Source organism: Brachyistius frenatus, unplaced genomic scaffold, assembly GCF_029030835.1.
Source record: "Brachyistius frenatus isolate BFR_SWC_R1_liver_20210118 unplaced genomic scaffold, ASM2903083v1 Contig_2, whole genome shotgun sequence".
Classification (NCBI taxonomy): Eukaryota; Metazoa; Chordata; class Actinopteri; family Embiotocidae; genus Brachyistius; species Brachyistius frenatus.
The window spans coordinates 10,099,077-10,121,331 of NW_027210601.1; the positions used below are offsets into that span (position 1 = coordinate 10,099,077).

The 22,255-nt window shown below is 42.8% G+C and overlaps 1 protein-coding gene across 4 annotated transcripts; it reads left to right on the forward strand.

Annotated features, from left to right (window-relative positions):
• The first annotated feature begins 82 nt into the window (after positions 1-82).
• ptp4a2b (protein tyrosine phosphatase 4A2b) lies at positions 83-21,732 on the forward strand. Of its 4 annotated transcripts, none has more exons than XM_069699022.1 (7): positions 83-224; positions 16,808-17,101; positions 17,478-17,586; positions 17,681-17,773; positions 17,872-18,002; positions 19,565-19,639; positions 20,412-21,732. In XM_069699022.1, the coding sequence occupies exons 2-7, from the start codon at positions 17,097-17,099 to the stop codon at positions 20,521-20,523; spliced, it is 525 nt and encodes a 174-aa protein (XP_069555123.1). In that variant the 5' UTR covers positions 83-224; positions 16,808-17,096; the 3' UTR covers positions 20,524-21,732. The 4 variants fall into 4 exon arrangements, with proteins under 4 accessions (XP_069555123.1, XP_069555132.1, XP_069555150.1 ...); XM_069699031.1 differs by lacking the exon at positions 83-224 and adding an exon at positions 263-634; XM_069699049.1 differs by lacking the exon at positions 83-224 and adding an exon at positions 1,159-1,372.
• Positions 21,733-22,255: the final 523 nt, after the last annotated feature.

Here is a 22,255-nt window from a genome sequence, read left to right on the forward strand (position 1 = left end):
GAGTTATCGTGAACGGGCACGGCCTCGCAACCCGCGTTTCCGACCGTCCCTGAAGGTGTCGGCAAACCCGAGGAGGCTCCTCCCCAACAACAGTTCCCGACCTCCGGCGAGAATCCGAGCTGCCACATTGAAGAGGAACAAAAAGGCGACCTGACAGCGGTTTCTGCACTCCTCTCCACTTTCTCCGGGGTAGTCACGGGATTTCAATGTTCAGCCTGCTCTTTGTAAGTAATTATTTACCAAACTACCAAAAAAAAAAAAAAAACCTGGCCTCTCGGAACTTGTGTCTCTTTGCCGTAACGATGTACGACGGTAGCGCCGCGGATCCGCTGGAAGCCCCGGTATTAAAAGTTGGGTTTCCACGTCGTTAAGATGACCCCTCACCCCTCACCACCACCACGCCAACGACACGGAGCCGGACACACGGAGAGACGCGCGAAGGACCGTCCGTGGAGACGAAACCGGTGTGCGGAGCCCACGTTGACGTTTAGCTCGGGGGGAGCGACGAGCTGCGGGGGACGGCCGGAGCGTTTGTTGTCTCCACGGTTTGAAATGCGTGTTAACAGGTATACATGTTGACCGTCTCGTCAAGTCGGTGTCGCCCACCCTCGTGTCGGTTGACTCTTAACACCCGGTGAGTGTTGACGTATCTACGGACCGGAGAGGAGAGGAGGAGGAGGAGGAGGTTTGATTGGTGAAAGGCGAAGTGCGGAGCTGAGCTAGACTGCGAGCTAACGTAGCTGCGTTAGCTCGCCGTTGCGGCCATTGGCTATTTCCCAAAAAGAAGAAGAAGAAGAAGAAGAAGACATGTGTTGACGGACTCTCCGACCACGAGCATCAGCGTGCTGCTGCGATCGCGTCTCATTTTGAAACGGGACACGCCGGGTGCTGATTACCGCTCTGTTATTGTCCAAACTGAACGTCGTCCGGAAATTCACAATAGGAGCTAACGTTAGCCTGTGAGCTATACAATGAGCTGCTGCTGGTGGACCAGCGCGCACACACACACACACACACACACACACACACACACACACACACACACCGTTGAGCAACATCTAGTTTAACGGTCACGAAGACGCTGGTTAACGTGTTATCCGCCGTGTTGTTCGGTATTTGTCTGCACGGTGGTGGTGGTGGAGGAGGAGGTGGTGTTGGTGGAGGTGGTGGTGTTGACAAAACGACGGTAGTTATGAGAAGCTCGGCTGGAGGTTAGTAACTTGATGGCCGGCTTTGACTGCCTTCCGCCCTTAAGAGACCGACCTGCCCCTGCAGCCTGGACGGTGACCTGTTTCTGTGAAGCCGAGATGTCAGACTTAAACGAGGAAACAAAGAGGCCGGCAACCCGATATTTCCTGTACGTCTGGTACCCGTATGTACTGTTTGATTGCTGTCTTTTTTTTTATTATTATTTTTTTTTACCGTTAACTATCTTCGGTTTGACTCGGTAGATTCGCCAGGCTTTCCCCGCGTACAGACGCAGCTGACACCGGGGTATTTAGGTGGGTCTGTAATTTAGCCTCGTCTGGTTTCCGAAAAAAAAAAAAAAACCAACCGGAAAAGCGCCCGAGCATTTTAGCCATGTGGGCTCGTAAGTGAAATCAGGAAATGCACTCGGGGAGGAAGTTGACTGGAGCAGCTGTGACACTAAAGGCCGCTGCACATTCCCATGCCTCTCGGTTTTCAATTTATGACCTTCCGATGATATTTTTTTTTTCCTTCCGCCTCCTCTCTGGTAGTAAATACAGCGAATACAAAATGAGGAGCTTTAAACATTCCTCCCGACATAGGCGGATGAGTAACTGGTGTAACAGGTAAAGCTAATTATACATTCCTGCTTATGAGTCACTGCAAGGTGACCCAATTTGCCAACAGACTATAGAAGAAGATGATGTATGTTTACTGCAGTTATCAAAACAACCTAGAGAGTACGGCAAACTATTTGAAATAACAAACAAGTCCCACTTTCGGGTAAGCCCCCCCCCCCCACCTCCTCACTGTACCATTATATCTAACGGGCTTGTTTCACCAAAAGCCAGCATTTTACAACTTCAGGCTCGTACCGCTTTTTGAGTCTTTTAAGGCTCTATCCACGTTTTTTTTTTTTATTGTGGAAGTAGGTCACTCTGGCGACCTGCTTTATTTCATAGCTAATTGACACATGATGCGCTGGCCAATCTAGAAATAGCATCTTGCCACTCAGTCCTAGTACAGCACACCCTGCAGCTAAAGGCAGTCCTTACAGTAAGAGGGGGGAGGTAGTCATTCATGAGATAGTCAAACTCCTATTACCTGCGGGTCAAGTCTCCAGCCAGTAGTGCTTATTTATTCTTGTGCATGTTTGAAAATGACAAAATATAAGGTTAACCCTCAGTTTCCGTCTTCTACTTCATCACACATGCTCGTATGTATTTTGGGAGAACATCTTAATGACCCCTTGATCACACTTTGAGCATCCTGGTTGTGTTTTGGCTGTCTGTTTTCTGTTTGTAACAGAGATGACTTTTCTTCGGGCTGAACTACCTTTTAAATTTGAATTGTCGTGATCTGTTAAGAACAAATTGACGTATGTTATTCTTTTATGGCACTAATGTAACAATTTCAATACTATTAAGTATTGAAATGGGCCCTGTCAAAAAAAATGTGTTTTTAGCAAATTTCAAAACGTAGACGGCGTCTACAATAATATGTTTTTATTTTGAAGTGCGTCACTCTTCCTGCTGGAGTAAATCTCATCAGTGTCAGTGAGCTGGTACTGCGTTTGTTGTACATAGGCGCCGTTTGCAGCCTGAAAAGGTCAATAAACTCAGTAAGTTTAAATGGGGGGCAAGTCATTACAGTAGAACACCTAATTTTCAAATGCATTTTTATAAATAATTAAAAAAAAAAAAAAGCACCATTCAGGAACTGGTATCAAAGTCAGGTTATTGGTGCTGGTATCAAAGTTTGGGAATACACTATGCAAGTTAGGCCCAAATCTAGCTGGATGCTGACATTGTAATTTACAAATAAAAGGGTGGTTCCCCTGTCTACTAGCAGCATTTAAAATGCACTCTGACAAGAAGGGAAGTTCTCAGCCTTGGTTACCGAAACTGTGAAAGGTGAAGCCCAGTGTACAGTAACATGATGCCAACTTACTAAGGAGGGTTACTGGGGGGAGAGGAACACCTATGTTGTAGCCTGCTGGCTTTCAGCCCATCAAGCCACAGGGTGGCTGTGAGTGTTGAAAGGTGGGTTAGAAGAGGTGACTGCCTCACAGATTTGGCCAGTTTATAATCTTAGTTATTCCCCCGGGGGTCTGGCTGTGTTGAGGAGCACAAGCGTTGGTATTACTTTGGGTTCGCTCACGAACATCTCTCACCGCAAAGAAATTGTTTTGTGTTGAAATCAATTCAAAGTGGAGCGCTTTGATTAGATGCCCACAGTTGTTTTGTTTTTCTCTCTTTTGAAGCCGTTTAGCGAAAAACTACATATGATTATGCATTAGCAGCCAGAGGCACCTTTTGTGTGTTTCTTGTGCAGTGTGTTTGTTAATGAATCATGCCCTGGTCGGCACGGTGTTCGTTTACTGTTGTTGCCACAGCATTCGTTAAAGCAGAAGCACAAGCTGGCGGTGTCTGACAGGCTGACATCTCCTCTAGATGCTGCTGCTGCTGCTGCAAAACTGCCTTCTGAAACTATAGCAACAGGTAGGAATAGGATCTTCTTTTGTTATTTGTGTTTACAACTACCTTGTCATGCTCCGGAGCTGCAGTTAGCTGGGGAACACTCATCCCTTTACCAAAACCTGCTACAGTAAAAAGGTCTGGTTGTTGTTGTTGTTGTTTGTAGTTGTGTGTAGTTGTTCCACCTTTTCTGATTCAGAAAGTGTTCTGGTTCTGAAGCAGATGTGGTCGAGAAAAATGCCGGATTATTTCACGTAAACAAACTCGTTGTGTATTCCTATTGCCGAGGCGCCGTTTTGTTTCTCACTGCTTCTTGGTCTTTTCTTCATTTCCTTAAGCAGCTTATTAAACATTTGAAATGTGCGACTACCTTTCACAACACGACGTCAAACTAATGTGTTCATTGTGGCCATAATCTCCCCAAAAAAATGGATTAGCCGCCGGCGGCTAATCTGAGTTTTCTGGGGTGTATTTTTGTGCTTCCGGTAAGGAAGCTGGTTTACATGTTTAAAAAGTTCTTTAGTCAGAGTATATGTGCAACCGATCTGAACCTTGACCCTCTTAAATGCTGCGCCTTCTAGTGCTCCTTCAGCGTTGCCTTGTGACTGTTTAAAGAGAGCACAATTGCTCTTTTCTGATCTCTTCACAAGGGACACCAAAATTCCCTGCAGAAGCACTTGTTGCTACCACAGAGATAATCGTTGGTATGGCAACAGGCATCCCCTGATGCTGCTGTCACAAGGCAAAGTTAGTTTCCAAATGTCAGAAGAATTGATGTTGCAGTGGGACTCTGCACCTCCTGGCAAAAATGTGAGCAGACATTCATCTGTGTTGCCGAGCGTTGGGTCTCCTGTACTGAGACGTATGTTTATTTAACACCGTCATGGACATTTTCTGGATTTTTGCACGTTGATTTCATAGTAAAGGTATCCTGAATTGACTGTGGTTCATATAAATAATAATTAGATGAACCCACAATAAACAAGAAGCGTTTGTCTCTTTCAACAAACTAGTTAACCTCTATGGGGAGAAGTTGTCAGTTATTTGCCAGGGTGGAAGTAATTGTTAGCTGGAATGTGGAAGCAACACCTTGTATTGTCTTTTCTGCATAACAGCTGTACATATCTTTGTCCATCTTGCCAAAATTCTGCTTTGGTGCTGCAATCCATGCGTCTGTGATGTGTTGGCAAACAGGTAGAGGTGCGTTTCACTGCTGGGATGTTTATCGTCTATGTTGGGAGATGTTATCCTGCTGCAGATTTAGGATTGTGACGTGAGATTATGACTTATCAAAGGAGCTCAAATGGCCGGATATAGTCCCTCGACCCATATTCCAGATCAAAGCTGTAAACTTTACTGTACTGTCTGGAGAGGTTGTGATGCGCATTATTATAGATGGCCATGTTGTTGCCACTTTAAAGGTCCTCGACAAACAAAAGTTTACTTTTAGGTCACTTACCAAAACACACGAGTGTGAGGTTAAACGTCAATGATTTACTTCCTCATTATATGTTAAGCAGTTTTTTTTTTCTCTCATTACGTTTTTAATTCTGCACTCTTAACATCCCCGAGATAATCACATCCCAGCACTACTAGAACTAAGCCTGTATGAGGTAACGTTAAAATACAAGAATAAAGTGCTGATGGTAATTTCCAGATGGTGAAAATAGATACTTTACCGGAAGCATCTTCTTCCCGCTAGATGCCTTGTGTAAAACAGAATTCATTGCGACATAAGTTGTCGCAGCAGTTGTTCTGAGTGGATGAGTTTCACCAATCATTTAGTGATCCATTGAAACGTTAGGAAAATGTTCAAACGACTTGGGTTCAGTCAGGTTCATGTTTTAATTGTGTGGGCTCATACTATGACTGTCCCTGGGAAGTTTCCTTTTTTTGTATCGCCAATCCAAACAAATAGTTTTATTCTAATTCAATTCTAATTTCAGTAGTGTTAACGATGTCCTTTGTCCTTGTCTTTTTATTTCCGTTGTTGGCTTGTGTTTATTAGCAGCTCCAGGCTGCAACTACTCTTGGACACATAGTGGTCGTCTGCAATTTTCAGCTGGTTTATGGGTCAACTGGTCCAATTTTCCAGAAGCTCAGCACAAGTTTGAACAAATATTCCTGATATCGGTTATATACGGCAGTAACTGCAGTCCAAACAGTGCAGCTGTATTTTATATCTTGACCAAAACTATAAAACATGTAGAGTTACTATATCATATTTTATTTTGTGGCAGAAACACTTTTGGCTCCTTTTGCGAGAGTCGCTTTTCTATTGTGTGTTGGCACTTCATCTGTATTGAAATTATATTCAAATACAAGTGTTTTGTCTAAGTTTGCTTCTCATTTCCATGCGCTTGTTCAGATGCTTGTGTGTACATTTTGTGAAAAGTGTGATGAAGAGTGCAGCCAGGACAAACTCCGCGAAGACAGAACAGGTCTTTGTTGAGACGTTTTCCCCTTTTCATTCCCATTTGTAAGGTACTGAGCCCTGGTCTCTTTTCAGTGCTTTCCAGAGATGGATCAGTCCTTGTCCCCCCCCCCCCCCCCACCTCCTCGCCCTCTCTCTAAGCGCTATCAGGGGCCTTTGATCGTCACATTATTTATCTGCGCTCACTCAGAGGCTGCAAAGCAGTGTGATAAGTGGGCTTTGCCATGTGCAAGAGAGCGTGTGTAGGGGGTGTTTCTCTGTTCATGGAAATAAAGGGCGTGTTACGCGTTCTCTCACCTCTCTTTTCTAGCCCGGTTAACACGGACACACGAAAGCCAGAACAACAAGTACTCCACAGGAAGATTAGCTCCTGTCTTCTGGGAGCAAGAGAGAGAGGGGGAACCTGTTGTGCTGAGCGCAGGATCGAATGAGGATGTCTATTTAACACGGCATCAACAACACTAAGCTGGCCATTTCAACACAATAATTGCAACTGTCTTTTTTTTTTTTTTTTTTTTAAACATTTCAACTTTCTGATATTTACAGCTAAATAGTTTGTGTTTTCCTTCATTTAGCAGAGCAAATATATTATGCACCGTTAAGGGTTACACCCGTTTCTAACAACATAACATACTGAGCTACCAGAGGGATGTACTGCAAAGTGAAATTAGTGGGTTAGCGAGGTACGTCGAGACTAAAGCCAGGGTTGTCAAGTACCACGAAGGTGGCTCTTTTAAGCTGGCTAAATCACCATGGTAACTGATGCTGCAAACTTAACCTGGTCCGGAGCAGGTTATGTTGGAGATATTGGATCAAAACGGAAGAAAGCACCGCCTACTCACCAGTCAGCTCTCTCTGGAAATCTCTTGAGTGATGCTTTTATATATATCGTTTTTTATTTGCTTCTTATCTAACAATAAAATGAATTTGATAAAATAGCCACGTGTAATTAGTCTGCCCTTCCTGTGCACTTTAAGATAAGGTGTTATTATAGCTCAAGTCCTTCAACTTTGGTGATACATTCACAAAGTCCGATTTATTTAATTTATTTCTTTGCACATCCTTCCATCATTTAGCAGCTGCTGCTGTGCTGCTTTTAGATGGATTATGTGTTTAACTTTAATGTAGTTTTTTTTTTTTTTTTTAAAGGATAGTTTGCTCTTCGTTTTAAAAATATGCGTCTCTGCTGTCAGAACACTTGTCCGTGTTTGTGATTGGCCAGATATGGCAAACACTCCCTTTTAATGTGAACGTGCTCAGAGCCTAAAGCAGAGATCCCGAGTTAAGAGAAAGCTGATCACCACCGTCGTAGTACTGATTATCTCCGACTCACAGCCAGCTCGGCAAAAAAAAGAAAGAAAAGAAGCCTGCGTAAGCTGCTCACCTCTCAGTAAGTGATAAGTGAATCGAATCAACAAGATGCAAAAATAAGGACATAGCAGCAGTTTAACATCCTCTTTCATGCAGACATGTTTTTGCTGTCAGCAGTTAATTGAGAAGCCAGTCGTGCTCCAATGGGCCACGTACAGAAGTTTGTTGCTTGCAAAATTAATCTGCTGTGACTTATTAATGTTAATTTTGTAAATTGGCCAAAGCGAGTCTTAAGTTGATGTGTAGTTACCGTGGTGTCACCGAGGCGGTGGCTGCTCCACCAGTATTCACGTTTGACCAAATGTTTTCTAAAGAAAACGGCACCGTTTTGAGATTTTAAATGAAAGTTGCTTTTTTTTGGTTCAGACAGACCAACACGGTCGTGAGTCATTCTTAGGGAGACAATCTACCAGTTAAAGTACCACTAAACGTCAAAGCATATTAATATTTTAAGCTTGTCAAACTAAAAGCTCTGCATCGGTACCACGCAGTCAAGTTATTCTCGTCATGTTATATCATAGCTTGTGTCTTTCTTCACTTCCGTTAATATAGTTTTCAACATTTACTTTGACCGGTTGGCAGTCATTTTAAAGTTAAATTAGCTTCCTGCTGTTTTGGGTTTAGTCTGAAGCAGGATACTCATCAGATCACTTTTGCATTACAGCCATATTCTTATTTAAATACTCCTCCACACCTCAGTAGGCACAATCATTTTAAGTCAGTTGACTTTAATGTTTCCCTCCTTTATTCTGCACTATTTATAGACTTCCCCTTTTGTTTTTAGCAGATTAAAAGTATCTGAGCAAGTTTAGGTGAGACATTGCGGTGAAGCTATAAACCCATTCAAAGAGGTCTGCTGTGGAAGGAGAAATCCAACTTGTGGGCGGCCGTGAGGATATTTGTGCGTCTGTTGGTTTGGACTGTTGCATTTATAGAGGATCCAAACTATTTCTAGGCTTGATCAAATACTGTCCACCCACACACAGACTATAACAGGAGGAGTATGATTTCTCTTTACGAGCAAGTGTAAAAGGAAGTTCTTTGTGAAAGTTTTTCTACTTTTTGTTGACCTTTTTTTTTTCTTTTCCCAAACAATGAAATATTACGTTATAAGTTATCAAAGTCTGAAAATAAAACATTTGGATCTCAATTTTATAATGATATTTCTTAATCAAAGTTAGATGTTTGTTGCTCTGCTACCACGTTTAAATGTTGGACTGAGGGAGGTGGTTTTATTATGCGTCCATTTTACAGCAGCCCTACCCAAAGTGGGAGACTGTGTATCTCAGGGGTCTGTGCTTACAGAAAAATCTAGCTTTATTGTATTTCAAACCACAAGCCTCAGCCAAACTCGGTAAATGGCTTCTTTTTGACACGGGTAAACACCGACATGACCAGCTGTGACTCCTATCTCAAGTATATGACTCTGACAAGGTGAAGCTGTCCAGAATTCAGGTAGTCTGTTATTTTTACTCACAAGCTTTGAATTTTGTTTTTGGATTTGATGTTTCTTTCCATACATATAAATGTGCAGTAAATTTGCCTTCCCGTGCAAATGCACAATCTAATTAGTCATATGTTGAAAAAAAACGACAACCAGAAAATACCATTTATCATTTCTCCAATGATAAATGGCATTTTTGTCATGGCAACAAATTTATTCAATTCTCGACTTAAAAGAAAAATAAATGAAACGGTTCATTGACTATCAGAATGGTTGGTGTTGAGGTGTTGGTAGCAGTGGCAATAAACCCAACACTGCTATAATTAAGCTGCACCACGCCAACCCTTCCTTACCCACGTTGCAGAGTAAGTAAAGGTGCTGTTCTCCAAAAGAACGTTTTGAATCGTGTACCAGTTCTTCCCAGGTCCATGACCATATTCTCAGAAACACACGGCTGGTTATATTGACAGATTTCAGTCAACAATACATACAATGACAGAATCTCCTGACTTGAAGTACCGCTTTAAATCCAAGGCTCCTGTTTGTAATTCCCCGGGTGTGTGCAGCACAACAACAGTATGGGATCTCTGTTGGAGTCCAGTTTTGCATACAAGCCTCCATCTCTCAATGCTGTCTTGTCAAGGCATGTCTGTGGATTTTAGTGTCTTGCCTGTTTCACGAGATAAACTGGTGAGGTCCACACACAAAAAAAAGTCTAACTAAACTAGCTTATTGTGGTTTTTGTGTGTGTTTTCTTTCTTTCTTGCCTCTTTGTCTTTGTGTGTTTGCAAGCATGACTGATGGCAAGGGAGTGTTGTGCACACTACTTCCTTTGGTGTGTGTGTACTGTTTGCTGAATACTGTGGTGACCTGTCATCATACTGCACATTGACAGGCCTCTTCAGTATTGGACTGTGTCCTGTGAGTCCACAGCACTTCACATTCTTATTTAGTGTCCGACTAAGGTGATAGGAAAGTCATTAAGAGCATTTCTTAGTTTCTGTATGACAACACATAGGGCTTGGTAAGTGTTCAAAAGTTTTGAATCATGGTCCTGAAACTTTGCCCTGGATATGGTTCTTGAAAGATCCTTTTTTCCAATACCAATTATAGAGTCCATTTTACCAAAAAGAAAATAATATTAGACATTTAGTACAAGCTCTTAGTTTCCATGCAGTTTAAAGGGGGAGAGTGTAACCCAGGTTAAATGCCTCACATGCAGACTGTCAGTAGATGTCTGCCCAAGTGGAGCTTATGTCTCGTAAAGTCTGTGTTGACTCACTTATGCTAATGAGATAACACTTTTATAAACATAGCAAACGTTTCCTTCAAAAAACAACAACAACATTATTGTGGGTACGTAGCATAGCAATTGAAATTCAATTTGGTACTGTATGACAAGGTATTTTTTGACACGAAACAATATCAGAGCGACTTGCATAAAAGTATCCAAGTTCTGCACGTAGCCCAACAAATACATTCTTCTGGTAGACATTGAAGAACGAAGCAATCGGTTTATTCTAATACTGCTCTGCTCCAGCTGGCAGGCAAAAACAGAGGGAAAGCAGTCATGTGTGGCATTTCATAATGCAGCTGCACCTTCACACTAGGCGCTTGTTTTTCAAAAGAACACAAGCTTTTACCCAACATGTGCTTTGTAAAGTAATCTCATTGTTGTAATTGAGTGAAAGACTGGTTTTCCAACCAGTTTGATGCTTTCTCCGTACTCCAGGAAGAATAACTATAGTTTTCGTGTTAATGAGCGTATAATGTAAGCTGTGGTTGGCCTTCATCTTTGAAAATGGATCAGAGCTTGCTGTCGGTGGCCCATACAGCCGTTTTGAGATGGACCAGAGTTTACTCTCGCAACCAAGTTTGGCACCACCTTTTTTTATTTTTTTTTAATTTTTTAATTTTTTAACTTAAACGCATGTACGAAGGTCCACAAACATGCCCCTTGGAACTTCTCCAATCTGGTCAAGTGTGAAAATCCCCCCCCCCCTAAATTTAGCCACGTGTTAGTGTCAGTCGTGCTGTTCGTGTAAAGTTGGCTTCTGTTTGGCTCTTCCTGTAATCAAATCACTGAGCTCTCTCAACCAGCTGCTTTTCCTCCTTTTCCCAACACTGGTTTAAAACAAATGAGAAGTGGATCTTTCTCCTCTTGTTTTTGGTGTGAACACAATTTAGTTTGAGGACAGTTCCAGTTTGAGGTGAGATCCGCCCACCCAGCCTATCGGCACTATTGACGTCACTCCGTGAAACCAGCTGGCCTGTTGGGCAGGTGTGATCCTCTTGTTTAATCACAGCCGTAGTCTTTGCTCTTGACTTTTTCCTTTCACTTAACTTTTTTGCTCTCTTTCCGTCTTGTTGAATTTGTACTAATCCGTTGTTATGTCCTCTTCGGGATTTCTCTTGCACATCACAACTTACTTGGCTTTCTTCTTGTTACTATTCCTTTGTCCCTATCCTGTCTGCCAATCTTTTATTTGTCACTCACGGAGGCCACAGGATTGAAGGCATGCCACTGTGACACTTTGCTCCAATTCGTTTCCCACTGCTTCACGCTTTCTGTAAGTTTGTGTGCCGCTGTCAATGGTTTCCCCTGGATTCTCCTCGGGGAGTTTCCGATCAGTGTGCGTCATATCAGACAGGTAAAAGCAGAACGCAGTACCTCCCTGTCCTTGTACCTTGTATCGACGCACATATACTCATAAAAGCTTGTTGCCTGAGTAAACAGTCTGAAAGAAACATGGGTGTTGCAAGCAGGGTGGGTAAGTGCGAGTCAGAGCCTTTATCCCTCTCATGGCATCCCTGCTGCTCTCACTTCAAGCAGAACAAGGCTTCCTCCAGCCTGCCCTCCTCCTCCTCCTCCTCCTCCTGCTACTACTATTACTCCCCCTACTCCTCCTCTTACTGTCCATACTGCCATGGATGACAGGCGCTCCCCCTGCCACTCGACTTGGAGCTCACACAACAAATTGGCCCTCCAGCTGCTTCAAGGCAGTACAGTCTGGTCTTGCCCGGTCTGGCTCCAGACAAAACATCAGTGAGAGATGCACAACCTCAAACCACCAGACAGGGATGCATGTAATACTAACATCTTTCGCAAGGGAGGAGGAAGATGGACTCAGACATTCCACATTGTGTGTAAAAAGTCTGCCGTTTTGCCACCGTGCCTTTCCTCTCTTTATATTCCATGTCCAGACATTTGAGCTCCCGTTGCTCTCGTGTGCATGTGTGTTTTTCTTTCTAATTTTAGACCAACATCCTCGCCCTTGTGGCAGATGTATTGCTCCCGCCAGCTTGTGGCTATCTACACTGTGTGTGTGTGTGTGTGTGTGTGTGTGTGTGTGTGTGTGTGTGTGTGTGTGTGTGTGTGTGTGTGTGTGTGTGTGTGTGTGTGTGTGTGTATAGTAGTGGTGGTGGTGGAAGAGTCATGGAGATAGGCCACCTGGCAGCTATCAGGTGACGGCAAGAGCTGTCCGCAGCCTGAGCTTTACAGTTATGGAGTCCCACGGCAGGAAAATCCTTAATGCGGGGAAAGGTTTTCAATTAGCACTCCCACTGTATCAGTTCACTCAGTCCATGCACTTAAGCTGTGATAACTTTACAACTTCCACCCACAGTGCCCTCCCTATTGTTGGTATTATGAGCTTTGTTAAAGCTTATCTCTTACACTCAAATCCCTCTATAACTGAATACCCCCTTTTATTTATTTATTTAATTTTTTTTTACTCAGTTTGATATTTAACCAGACTTCATTTCATACTTCTTCAGACAGACTGATGAATCATCCTAAAACGATGACTTGGCAGTTACAGGAAACTCGTGCCCCGGCTCCCATCCTGGTGCCCCCTTTATCACCTGTTCAGGTTTACATGTCCTTTTCTGTTCTGAGACACTTTGCTCCTTATCAGCCGGGGGGACGACTCCCCGCCTCCCACACAACCATTGTGCTCTCTGTATTCTGCTGTTCGCTCTCCTGAGTCACTGTTGCAGATTTGTGTGAGGGGCCAGCTGATTTGGGAAGTTCGTCCTATCAGCTCTCAGTCGGACCGTTTCCCTCACTCTCTCTCTCTACTTGTCTCTGTCCTAGACAGTAGAGCATGTGATGTAGAACAGGGCACCGAGGGAGCTTTCTCTGGGCCACTGTGGGGGCCGCTGCCTTTACTCGGTGACCTTTCTCCCAATTTAGAATATATATTTGTACATAGACATGCACACACACAAAATGCCAGCTGTATTCTGTACTAGTGTTCCTGTCATTTGGTTCAGTTGACGTGCTCTTCTACTACAGCTGAGCGACTTGTCCTAACAAGAAGGCGGCCTTAATATCAACTGTAACTTTTCTTTACCTACAACTCTAGTATGACGCTGCACTTTTTTTTTCCTTTCTTTGATTGGATTTTCACATTTAATACCTTCCTTGTAAAAGGGGCAATCAAATGCAATTTAATCGGGTTGTAGTGTCAATTTATGCAAAAAAATAAAAATAAATAAATACAGACCTGGTCATTAAAGTTGAAATTGAAGTGTTGTGACATTCTGCTTTGTTCAGCAATGCCAAAGTAATCAAATAGAATGACTACAAAAGAAAAGATTAGCGTCATCACAGTTTGGCTCATTATTTTGGTATTTTTTTTTAAAGCACAAATTTATGGTTGTTGGACAAAAAAAAAGAAGCGATTTTTATGATGTATATTGATCTGCAGATGAAGCTTCGATGAAAAATAATCGTTAGTTGCAGCTGTTAATTGTTGTGTGATTTGACCCACTTATAACATGGGTTCATGTTTGACACAGCTGAAGTTGTCTGACTATTTCTCAGTCTACACTGCTGCTTGTTTCCTGTGTGGTTAAACATGTTTTTGCTTCTACAAACACATTTGCCGAGTGCCTGTGTGTGTGTGTGTGTGTGTGTGTTTCTTGTTCTTCCTGCATTGATGCTCTGTATAACTGCAGAACCAGTTTGCAAATTTTCAAGTGTGATTTGCATGCGTTCCCGACTGCTGTGATGGCAGACGGGCAGCCCTGATGTTGCCACAATTCACTCGCTTCTCTTTTGAGACACTTGCTCAAGACTGTTGACCAGAATTACACATATCTTTCGTAAAGATCTTGTCTGCTTTTTAAAAAATTTTTTTTTATATCTGTTTATATGCGTAATTTATGAGCAGTTGACAAGGAAGCCAGGCATTGGTTTTGGCTAGAGCTGCACCTTTCCTGATTAATTATTTGTTGCTCCATACCGTGTCACAAAATGGCTAATAAATACCAAATGTCCCTGAATATTCAGTTTACTATCGTTTGAACTATTTTTCTGCTTGAAAAATGACAAACAATTCAAAGATTATTGATGTTGATGGCGAGCTGCTACTTATTTAGTCAGAATGACTGACAGGATACAACGAAATTGAGTCCAAGTTGGTGCAACACAGGAAATAGAAAATAATGCTAAAATAAAAAAAAGATACAGATATAAAAATGATGAAGAAATATGCGTGTGTTTGCCTAACCCTATAAGAACAGTAGTATTGGGGAAGCGTGCTGCAGCTTGTGCTCTGTGCTTTGGGTTCATGTGTAATTTTGTGGATGCATCCAGGAATATGTACGTGGATGTAGTAGCAGAAGGGATTAAAAAAAAAAAAAAAAAAAAATGTTTTACTGTCTTCAGTCAGATCAATGCAGGAGCGACATGTTTTAGTGGACAATTTAGCCTGGTTAAGGGATGGCAGCCATAACATAAAGCATTGTAGCTTAGTCCCCCTTCAGTGTAATACAAGGGAGCTGTTGATCCTGCTCCACCTTGGCCACATGTACTTCAGTTCGTGCAAACCACGGTGAACTGAAATGGTGTTTCACTCTGCCTCTTTGCTTCTCTCTAACCCTACTATTGGCTGCATTCAAAACCCAGACTGTATGAAGTCACTTTGTGCATCTGGGCAGCCATCCACGATCCAGTTGCTTTTCATCTTTTAGCACAAGCTGTCATTGCGGTGTCCTTGGCGTGTCTGTTGGTTCTTTTTGTTCTTCGGCGTTTTCCTGGTGTTGCCGTCTCTTAACTGTCCGCTTCCCCTTTCCACGGCCAGTCACCTCAGGTGAAAGCCACATGTTTATCTGCCCCCCCCTCTCGACACTCGTTCGGCCTTTTCATTTTTGGAGGATTAGAAGCTGATGAAAACAAACCACGGAAGGCATCTCGCTCTCGGTCCAAGCTTCAGTTGTCTGCATACAGCAAAGCCCCTCTCTGTTCAGTGCTACTCAGAGGTGATAATTAAACACATCACAGACGGTCTCGGACATCACACACTGGCAACAAAAAAAAAAAAATCAAGCCTGTTTGGAGTGTCCTTATAGCTGTTGCCAAGTATAAAAGATGGAGCGGAGGAAAGACATTTGGGAGGTGTAGTGGGCTGTTGCATCTCTTTGACTCTGGCTTTGTGGTTGGCAGTTAATTGAGAGGGTAAGCGACAATGTTTTAGAGGGTAGGAATAAAAGAAAGAAGAGAGAGTTGGTGAGGTTTTCAAAGAGTGGCTGTCCTTAACTCGCTCTGTTTTTTTTGCAAAAATTGTACGAGTTGCAACAAATGACGGTGAAGTTAAATAACCCGAGTAATTGTGAGTGAAATAGAAGCGAGGAGAGCGACTGAGAGAGTACAGAGAGTCTTGTGTCGCTCTCAAGGAGGTGAAAAGAGGGAGCGTGGGACTGAAATGCTGGTGCTGTTTGAAGCTCTGCCCGCCCTGTAATCCTCACCTTGTGACTACTGCCTGTGACACGGTGCTAAAGTCCGAGGCCTTTCTCTCAGTTTACCGCCCACTACCTTGCCTACGTAGTCAGCGTAGTGATAGCCAGCTCTCGTCATCCCTTTTTCCTCATCCAGCCCCAACCTCACCCCCTCCCGGCCTCACTACGATGTTGCTCTGAGACGGTTCCAGCCAGTTTGTGGCGGCTGGGTTTAGGCTGTCAAGGACTTGGCACGGTTGAACTGACTGCTCCCTGGCTGGTTACAGACCAGACATTACCTGTTCTGAAAGACACCCTTTATGAAAGCGAGCGTCCACGCTCCATGCTGCGCATATTATTAGTTTCCATTTTGGTGACAGGTGGTGAATTGGTTCTGATGTAATCTAAAAGTGTATTTCACTGCAGACATAACGTAGGGTGGAATATAGAAACCGTCATGTTTGGGCTTTTTGTTGTTTTTATTCCAAAAGCTGAAATTTCAGGCGTTCACGGGTCCAGTTATATCTTTAATTTTGACCAGAGCTCTGAGCGTGCTGCAGGTTTCAGTTCGTCGGGACTGGGGTAAATGCAAGTTGCTAAAAGGACCACGGAAATCAAGGCTCAACACATAAGTTGTGACAAGGGCAGCAAGTTTTGAGATAACTCTTTTTCTTTTTGATATTGTAATTGTAATTTTAAATTTTTTTTTTTTTTTTTTCTGTAACTTAAACTCCAAGCCTATTTGTGGTCTTTTACACAAGATTATATACATGAATAGAATCAGATGAAATAATGGGATGAATTACTGTTGAAGTTCACCCAGGGCTCAAACCTCTCATTCAGGCAAAAGTTACTATACCTTACTTATAGTACACTTAACGTCACTACTACTACTAATCAACGATAAACATGCCATTATTAACGGTAATTAAATGCAGCTGATTAAATTTACCGCGTAATTCATAGCGAGCGAAATCAACAGTCGTTAACTTAAATATGCAGCTTGGTAAGACACTGGTTATATAATTGAAATAATGGGTGTTGTGATTTCAAAATCAGGATTTTAATATGATAAAAAAAAAAAGTATAAATGTTCCGCCATCGGCGCGTGTGATGTCATCAAAATGCTAATTGTATAATCGATGTCTCCTCGTTCTGCTCTCTTCGCAGGGTTTCTGTGTTGACTTGAGCCGTACCTATATGGCGTGTGTGAGCGGGGAATTCTGCCAGGCACAGCACCTCACCTCCGTGGAGAAGTGAATCGGCCGCCCCCTGAGGGACTACGCTACCCAGAAACCCCCCTGACCGCCAGCATACTCGGAACTGCTGACCTTTCCAAAGACCCCCCTGGGATACTGCGTAGTCCTTGGCCTGACTGTCCTGCCTGTCCCAACCGAAAAGAAAAACCTTTGCTTTTCCACTTTCTCCTTGAACAGCCAATCACAAACAGCTCTCCTGAATGGGGTAAACTGATTGGATGACTCCTGGATAGTCTCCTCATTTTTTTTTTTTTTTTTTTTTTTTTTTGGTTTTTTTTTTGTGGGTTTTTTTTCAATTCATTTACATTTTTTGTTTTTGTAATAATCACATTTTTTTTGTGTTTTTTTTTTACATCCTGGAGTACTGTGGACTAGTTGATCCTTTTTGTTACCTTTCTCTGTGTGCATCATACCCATAGTGAACACCTGTTGTCTCCTGACCCATCCTTCTCCACGTGTTGTCGTTTTTATTTATTCTACCTTTACCTGAATACATCAATCTCCTAGCAGTCTTTGCTGACTTCTGAGCCAAAAGTCGCTTTTGTTTTGTAAGAGTATTTTTATTGTAATTGTTTTTTAAGCCGTCTCGCCAACATGAACCGCCCCGCTGCAGTCGAGATTGCCTACGAGTGCATGAAGTTCCTCATCACCCACAACCCCACCAATGCCACGCTTAACAAGTTCACCGAGGTAGGCCTTCATCTCTTTATGTTTCTATCTGTGTTTGTGTGCGTGTTTGTCTGCAAGTGCTCCGTCTTACAATGTCCTGTCTGATCTCCGCCAGGAGTTGAAGAAGTTCGAGGTGAACACACTGGTGAGAGTTTGTGACGCCACCTATGATAAGGCTCCAGTGGAGAAAGAGGGGATACAGGTCCTGGTAAGAGTTCACGTTTCTTTGCAGCCTTTATTACTGCCTTTATTACTGCTTCTCACAGTCGCGCACTTTTTTACTTTTTTTTGTTGTGTCTACTTAAGGACTGGCCCTTCGACGATGGGGCCCCCCCTCCCACCCAGATCGTGGACGACTGGCTCAAGTTGCTCAACACCAAGTTTCGAGAGGAACCCGGCTGCTGCATCGCTGTGCACTGTGTGGCAGGGCTGGGCCGGTATGTACGGTCTGCTGTTGGTCTTTCTCTAAGCTTAAACCACTCTGCTATTTACCCAATTAAAGACACATAAACTGTAAGACCTGCATAGACCTTTTTATCCAGAGATCCATCCATCCATACATACTGTACATCCTTATTTGGGTCCAGATCCCGCACATCTCTCTCAGGTCAGAAACACCAATTCGAAGGTAGTAACACACCAGCTTTCTCTCCCGTTTGACACAGCATCTCTTCCTCTTGTTTCTCCTTGGTGTTTGCGTTATGCGGCGAGTGTGATGCCGCTGTAATGTCGGTTTAGACCACATCTCCCTGGAGTGGCTGTGATGCAGGAGAGATTAAATGGACTCTGGTCTGAGTGCGCACACACACACACACACACACACACACACGGCACAAAAAGAAATGATCATTGAGATATTACATGCGTGTAAACTCTCCTGATCTTCCTGTTGTCAAGCCCTGCTCCTTCCTTTACCTATCTTAAACCCACAGCAGTGACTGATTTAGTGTCCATCATGAATGCTCGCCCTGTCTTCCTGCTCCTGACAATCAGCTGGGTACATTATCCGCCAATTACATCTTTTTATCTAATCTTTGTACATGATCTGTCTGTTGGTCATGAGCTTGCACGGGCAGATACGCACACGTACTCAGACAAGTGCGACAGTGAATTACAGTCGTGTTCTGCTGAATAACAACACTAGTGTGAAAACAAAGAAGGCAGAAGCACATGATGTGGGCGAGCGAGTGTGAAAATGTCCTTCCTGACCACAAGTGCACAGAGAGCCAATCAGTTCTCAACGGCTTCTAGCGTTTTGCATTGCTGTGGCATTCCAGAGGCTGTATAATTCCCAGTATTGGTTAGACTGGCATTTTCTGAAGCCATCTCCTCCTCTTCCCTGTGCTGTGTTTACTGCAGTCATCTGGCTTTTCCATAGCTTCACATTCTGGTCTGCTTTCCACCAGCTGACACCCGGGCCCTAAGTGTAGGAGGCAGCAGCTACGTGCCTCGTTGTCGTCGTCGTCGTCGTCGTTGTTGTTGTTTGTCCTTTCTTTAAAAATACTCTCACCCCTCCTTTGCACACGTTCACACTATTATTTCCATTCTCATTTCTTTCAGCGTTGCCTCTCTCACATACTCTTGAATTTTGTGTGAGAGAAAAGCCACTGAAGGAAATGCCCCGTCAACACTGCGATCCGAACTGCCAAGTGGTGTAGAGTTTTTTTTTTTTTTTTTTTTTTTAAATATTTATTTATTTTTTCACACTCTTATCTCCTCCGGTGTCTTACTGTAACTTATCACAGCTCTGTGCGTGTGAGGCTCAGGGTGTGAGAGCGGTGCCCCAGCAGGGGCAATGGTGACCTTGTGCACCCCTGTTGATTTCCCAGGCCTGTTTCCCAGGTTACCCCCCCCCCTCCCACACACACACACACCCTCAACACCATTTTACTATGTAACCATGTGAACCATGGCATTTAATCTTGTGTTCTCCTTCTCTCCTTCTCTGATGCTCTCACTGTCTCCTTGAACCGGTCCGTTGGATTTCTTTACCTCTCAGAGCTCCAGTCTTGGTGGCCTTAGCCCTCATTGAGACTGGGATGAAGTATGAGGATGCTGTGCAGTTCATAAGGCAGTAAGTACTCAACCTCCTTTTGGACTTTAAAGGTTTTTAATAATGATTTAACAGTCCCTTATGGTTAGTACTTGTTAAGGTTTTTATGAAGTAAATCTCTTTCTTTTGCTTTGCACATGTTGATTATGTCTTAAGTTTTGAAACTGTCTTGACAGCAGTCTGAAAAAAATCCTACGGACTGTTAAGTTTAATTTTAGAATAAATAAAGATGTACTCTACCAGATGGCTGGTGTTAAAGGGACGCAACAACATTTTGGGAAATACCACTTATTCACCTTCTAGTTGGATGAGACTGCGCCCAGCCAAGAGATGGACCAGTGCAGAAACCCCAGTAAAATGGCAAACTGTCATTTTTACACTTTGGTTCTTTGTATAGATTTAACAACAAAGATATAATGTGTTAATTAGTGAGTTTTAATGGTGCTGTCAGTGGGTTTTGTTACCTTTTGGACCGAGCCAGGCTAGCTCTTTCCTCTTGTTGGTGGTCTTTGTTTTGACGCTAAGGTAACCAGCTGCTAGCCGCAGCCATATATTTAACTGGCAGCTATGAGAGTGGTATCGACCCTGCCATCCAACTCTCAGCCAAAAAAAGAGCCGATAAGCGTATTTCCAAAGATGTCAGCCTATTTCATTACCACAGTAATCACTGTCGCCCCGTGTGCGGTGCGCTCCGTGTTCTCCGTTCTAGATAGCATTATTTTAATTTCCTGCCCTCCTCCTCCTCCTCCTCCTCTCTCCCCCCCCCCCCACTCCCCCCTCTTGCTTTTCACAGGAAGAGACGTGGAGCCTTCAACTCCAAACAGCTTCTTTACCTCGAGAAATACAGACCCAAAATGCGTCTGCGGTTCAAGGATACCAACGGCCACAACTGCTGTGTGCAGTAGGCTACCAGTCAGTGCATCTTTCTTATGCGCATCTAGTGGGGAATCTTCCACCAAGGGGAGATAAAAAGAAAAAAAAAAAAAAAAAATGAAGAGTGCTATCAGTAATTATTGTGATGATTTGTTAACACTGAGTCATGGTTAATTGATCAGAGAGCAAGCGAGTGATCAAATGAATGAATCCAGATCTGGGGATCCACCAGCCGAACCAATGAATGGAAGGTCAAAGCACACAGATAGGCCCGCCTCCCGGTTACACTGTTCAACCACGGGCCAGAATTTTTCAACTTGAGTCCATCCTGTTTCTTTCTTTCTTTCTTTTTTTTTTTTTTTTTTTTTTTTTTTTTGTTTGTTTCAGTTGTAATCATGGGATAACAAATTTCATTTTATGAATTTTTATTTTTACACAAACATGGTGATGAAAAGATGAAATGTTATAATATTCTGATTTTTATTTCCACTAATTATTGATATTATGATTAGGCCAGAGTAATGTACCTTTTAAAAAAAAACAACAAAAAAAAAAAAAACAACAAAAAAAAAAAGAACTTTTTAAACTTTGAACACATTGTGACTGTCCATCTTTTTTGCACAAAACTCAAAGGTTCACCTGAAAATGCAGTAATGTTTTCCTTTTACCCTTCACTTGCTTAAAAGTCACTTTCAGTTTAGGGGTTCACTGAGTTTGAATATGTCTGCAATATTTATTCACAAGATATGATATGTGTGGCAGTTATGAGTTTGGCAGGGGCAAGGACACTTTGTTATCCAATAGTTGTTTTGTTTTTTATCCTTTGAGAGCCATGTCTTTTCTTTTTTTTTTTTTCTTGTTGGAGTGCAATAAACAGTCCACCTCAGATAAGCCCACCAAACCCTGCTGAGCATCCTACACACACACACACACACACACACACACACACATTACACATTACACATACACTCAGACACTCATCCAGGCAGTCAAACAGGGAAAAAAACAACAACTACTACGACAGGTACTTCTCCTGCTTTCATTCACTCTCCCTAACAGGGCTACAATAGGACTTCCCGAGATATGCTTATTTAAACTCGTACACAGAGCCTAAGATCCAATCTGAAAGAGAAGGTGGAGAAGAATGAAAATGGTCAGTTTTTTTATCATTGTACCCATTTTGAAAACATCCCCAATTCGTATTGGTTCTTTAAAAGATAAATAAATTGAAATAAAAAGCACACTTGCGTCTTCTGACTCACTTGATCGCATTTCAATAGATGAATTGTGAACGTTTGGTTATTTTGTGCTTGGTGAAGAGGGTCTGTTTTTGATGGTGTGGATGAAGTTTTTTTTTTTCTGTACACAAGGTAGTTGGAGGTGATGGTTATAAAAAAAAAACAACACAATAATTTTGCGGGATATAAAGCTATACATCTTTTTCTTTGATGTTGGTCTTCGTATTTAAGCTTTAAGTCAGTCATTTACATACTTTTGTCGTACCAGTCACCGTAACAAAATGTCATTCTCATCCTATTTTTTTTTTTATTTATTTATTTTTAACTGTGCTACAGTGCTGTCACTTTGCACTTGTTGATAAACTTACTCGGTGCTTCACAGACAGTGTGTGTGTGTGTGTGTGTGTGTGTGCGTGTGCGTGCTCAGTAGACATGTCAGTCAGAGGCTGCCCTACATGTCCTTACCCCATAGAGAGTGACTCAGCAGCACGTGGCCGGCACAGGACACCGTGGGGCTGAGAAATGA

Bases quoted from the DNA above. Each gene is read 5' to 3' on its own strand.
- ptp4a2b (XM_069699022.1), top strand. The intron at 17,774-17,871 runs GTAAGAGTTCAC...TGTCTACTTAAG, and splicing joins AAGAGGGGATACAGGTCCTG to GACTGGCCCTTCGACGATGG. The intron at 18,003-19,564 runs GTATGTACGGTC...TTTACCTCTCAG, and splicing joins TGTGTGGCAGGGCTGGGCCG to AGCTCCAGTCTTGGTGGCCT.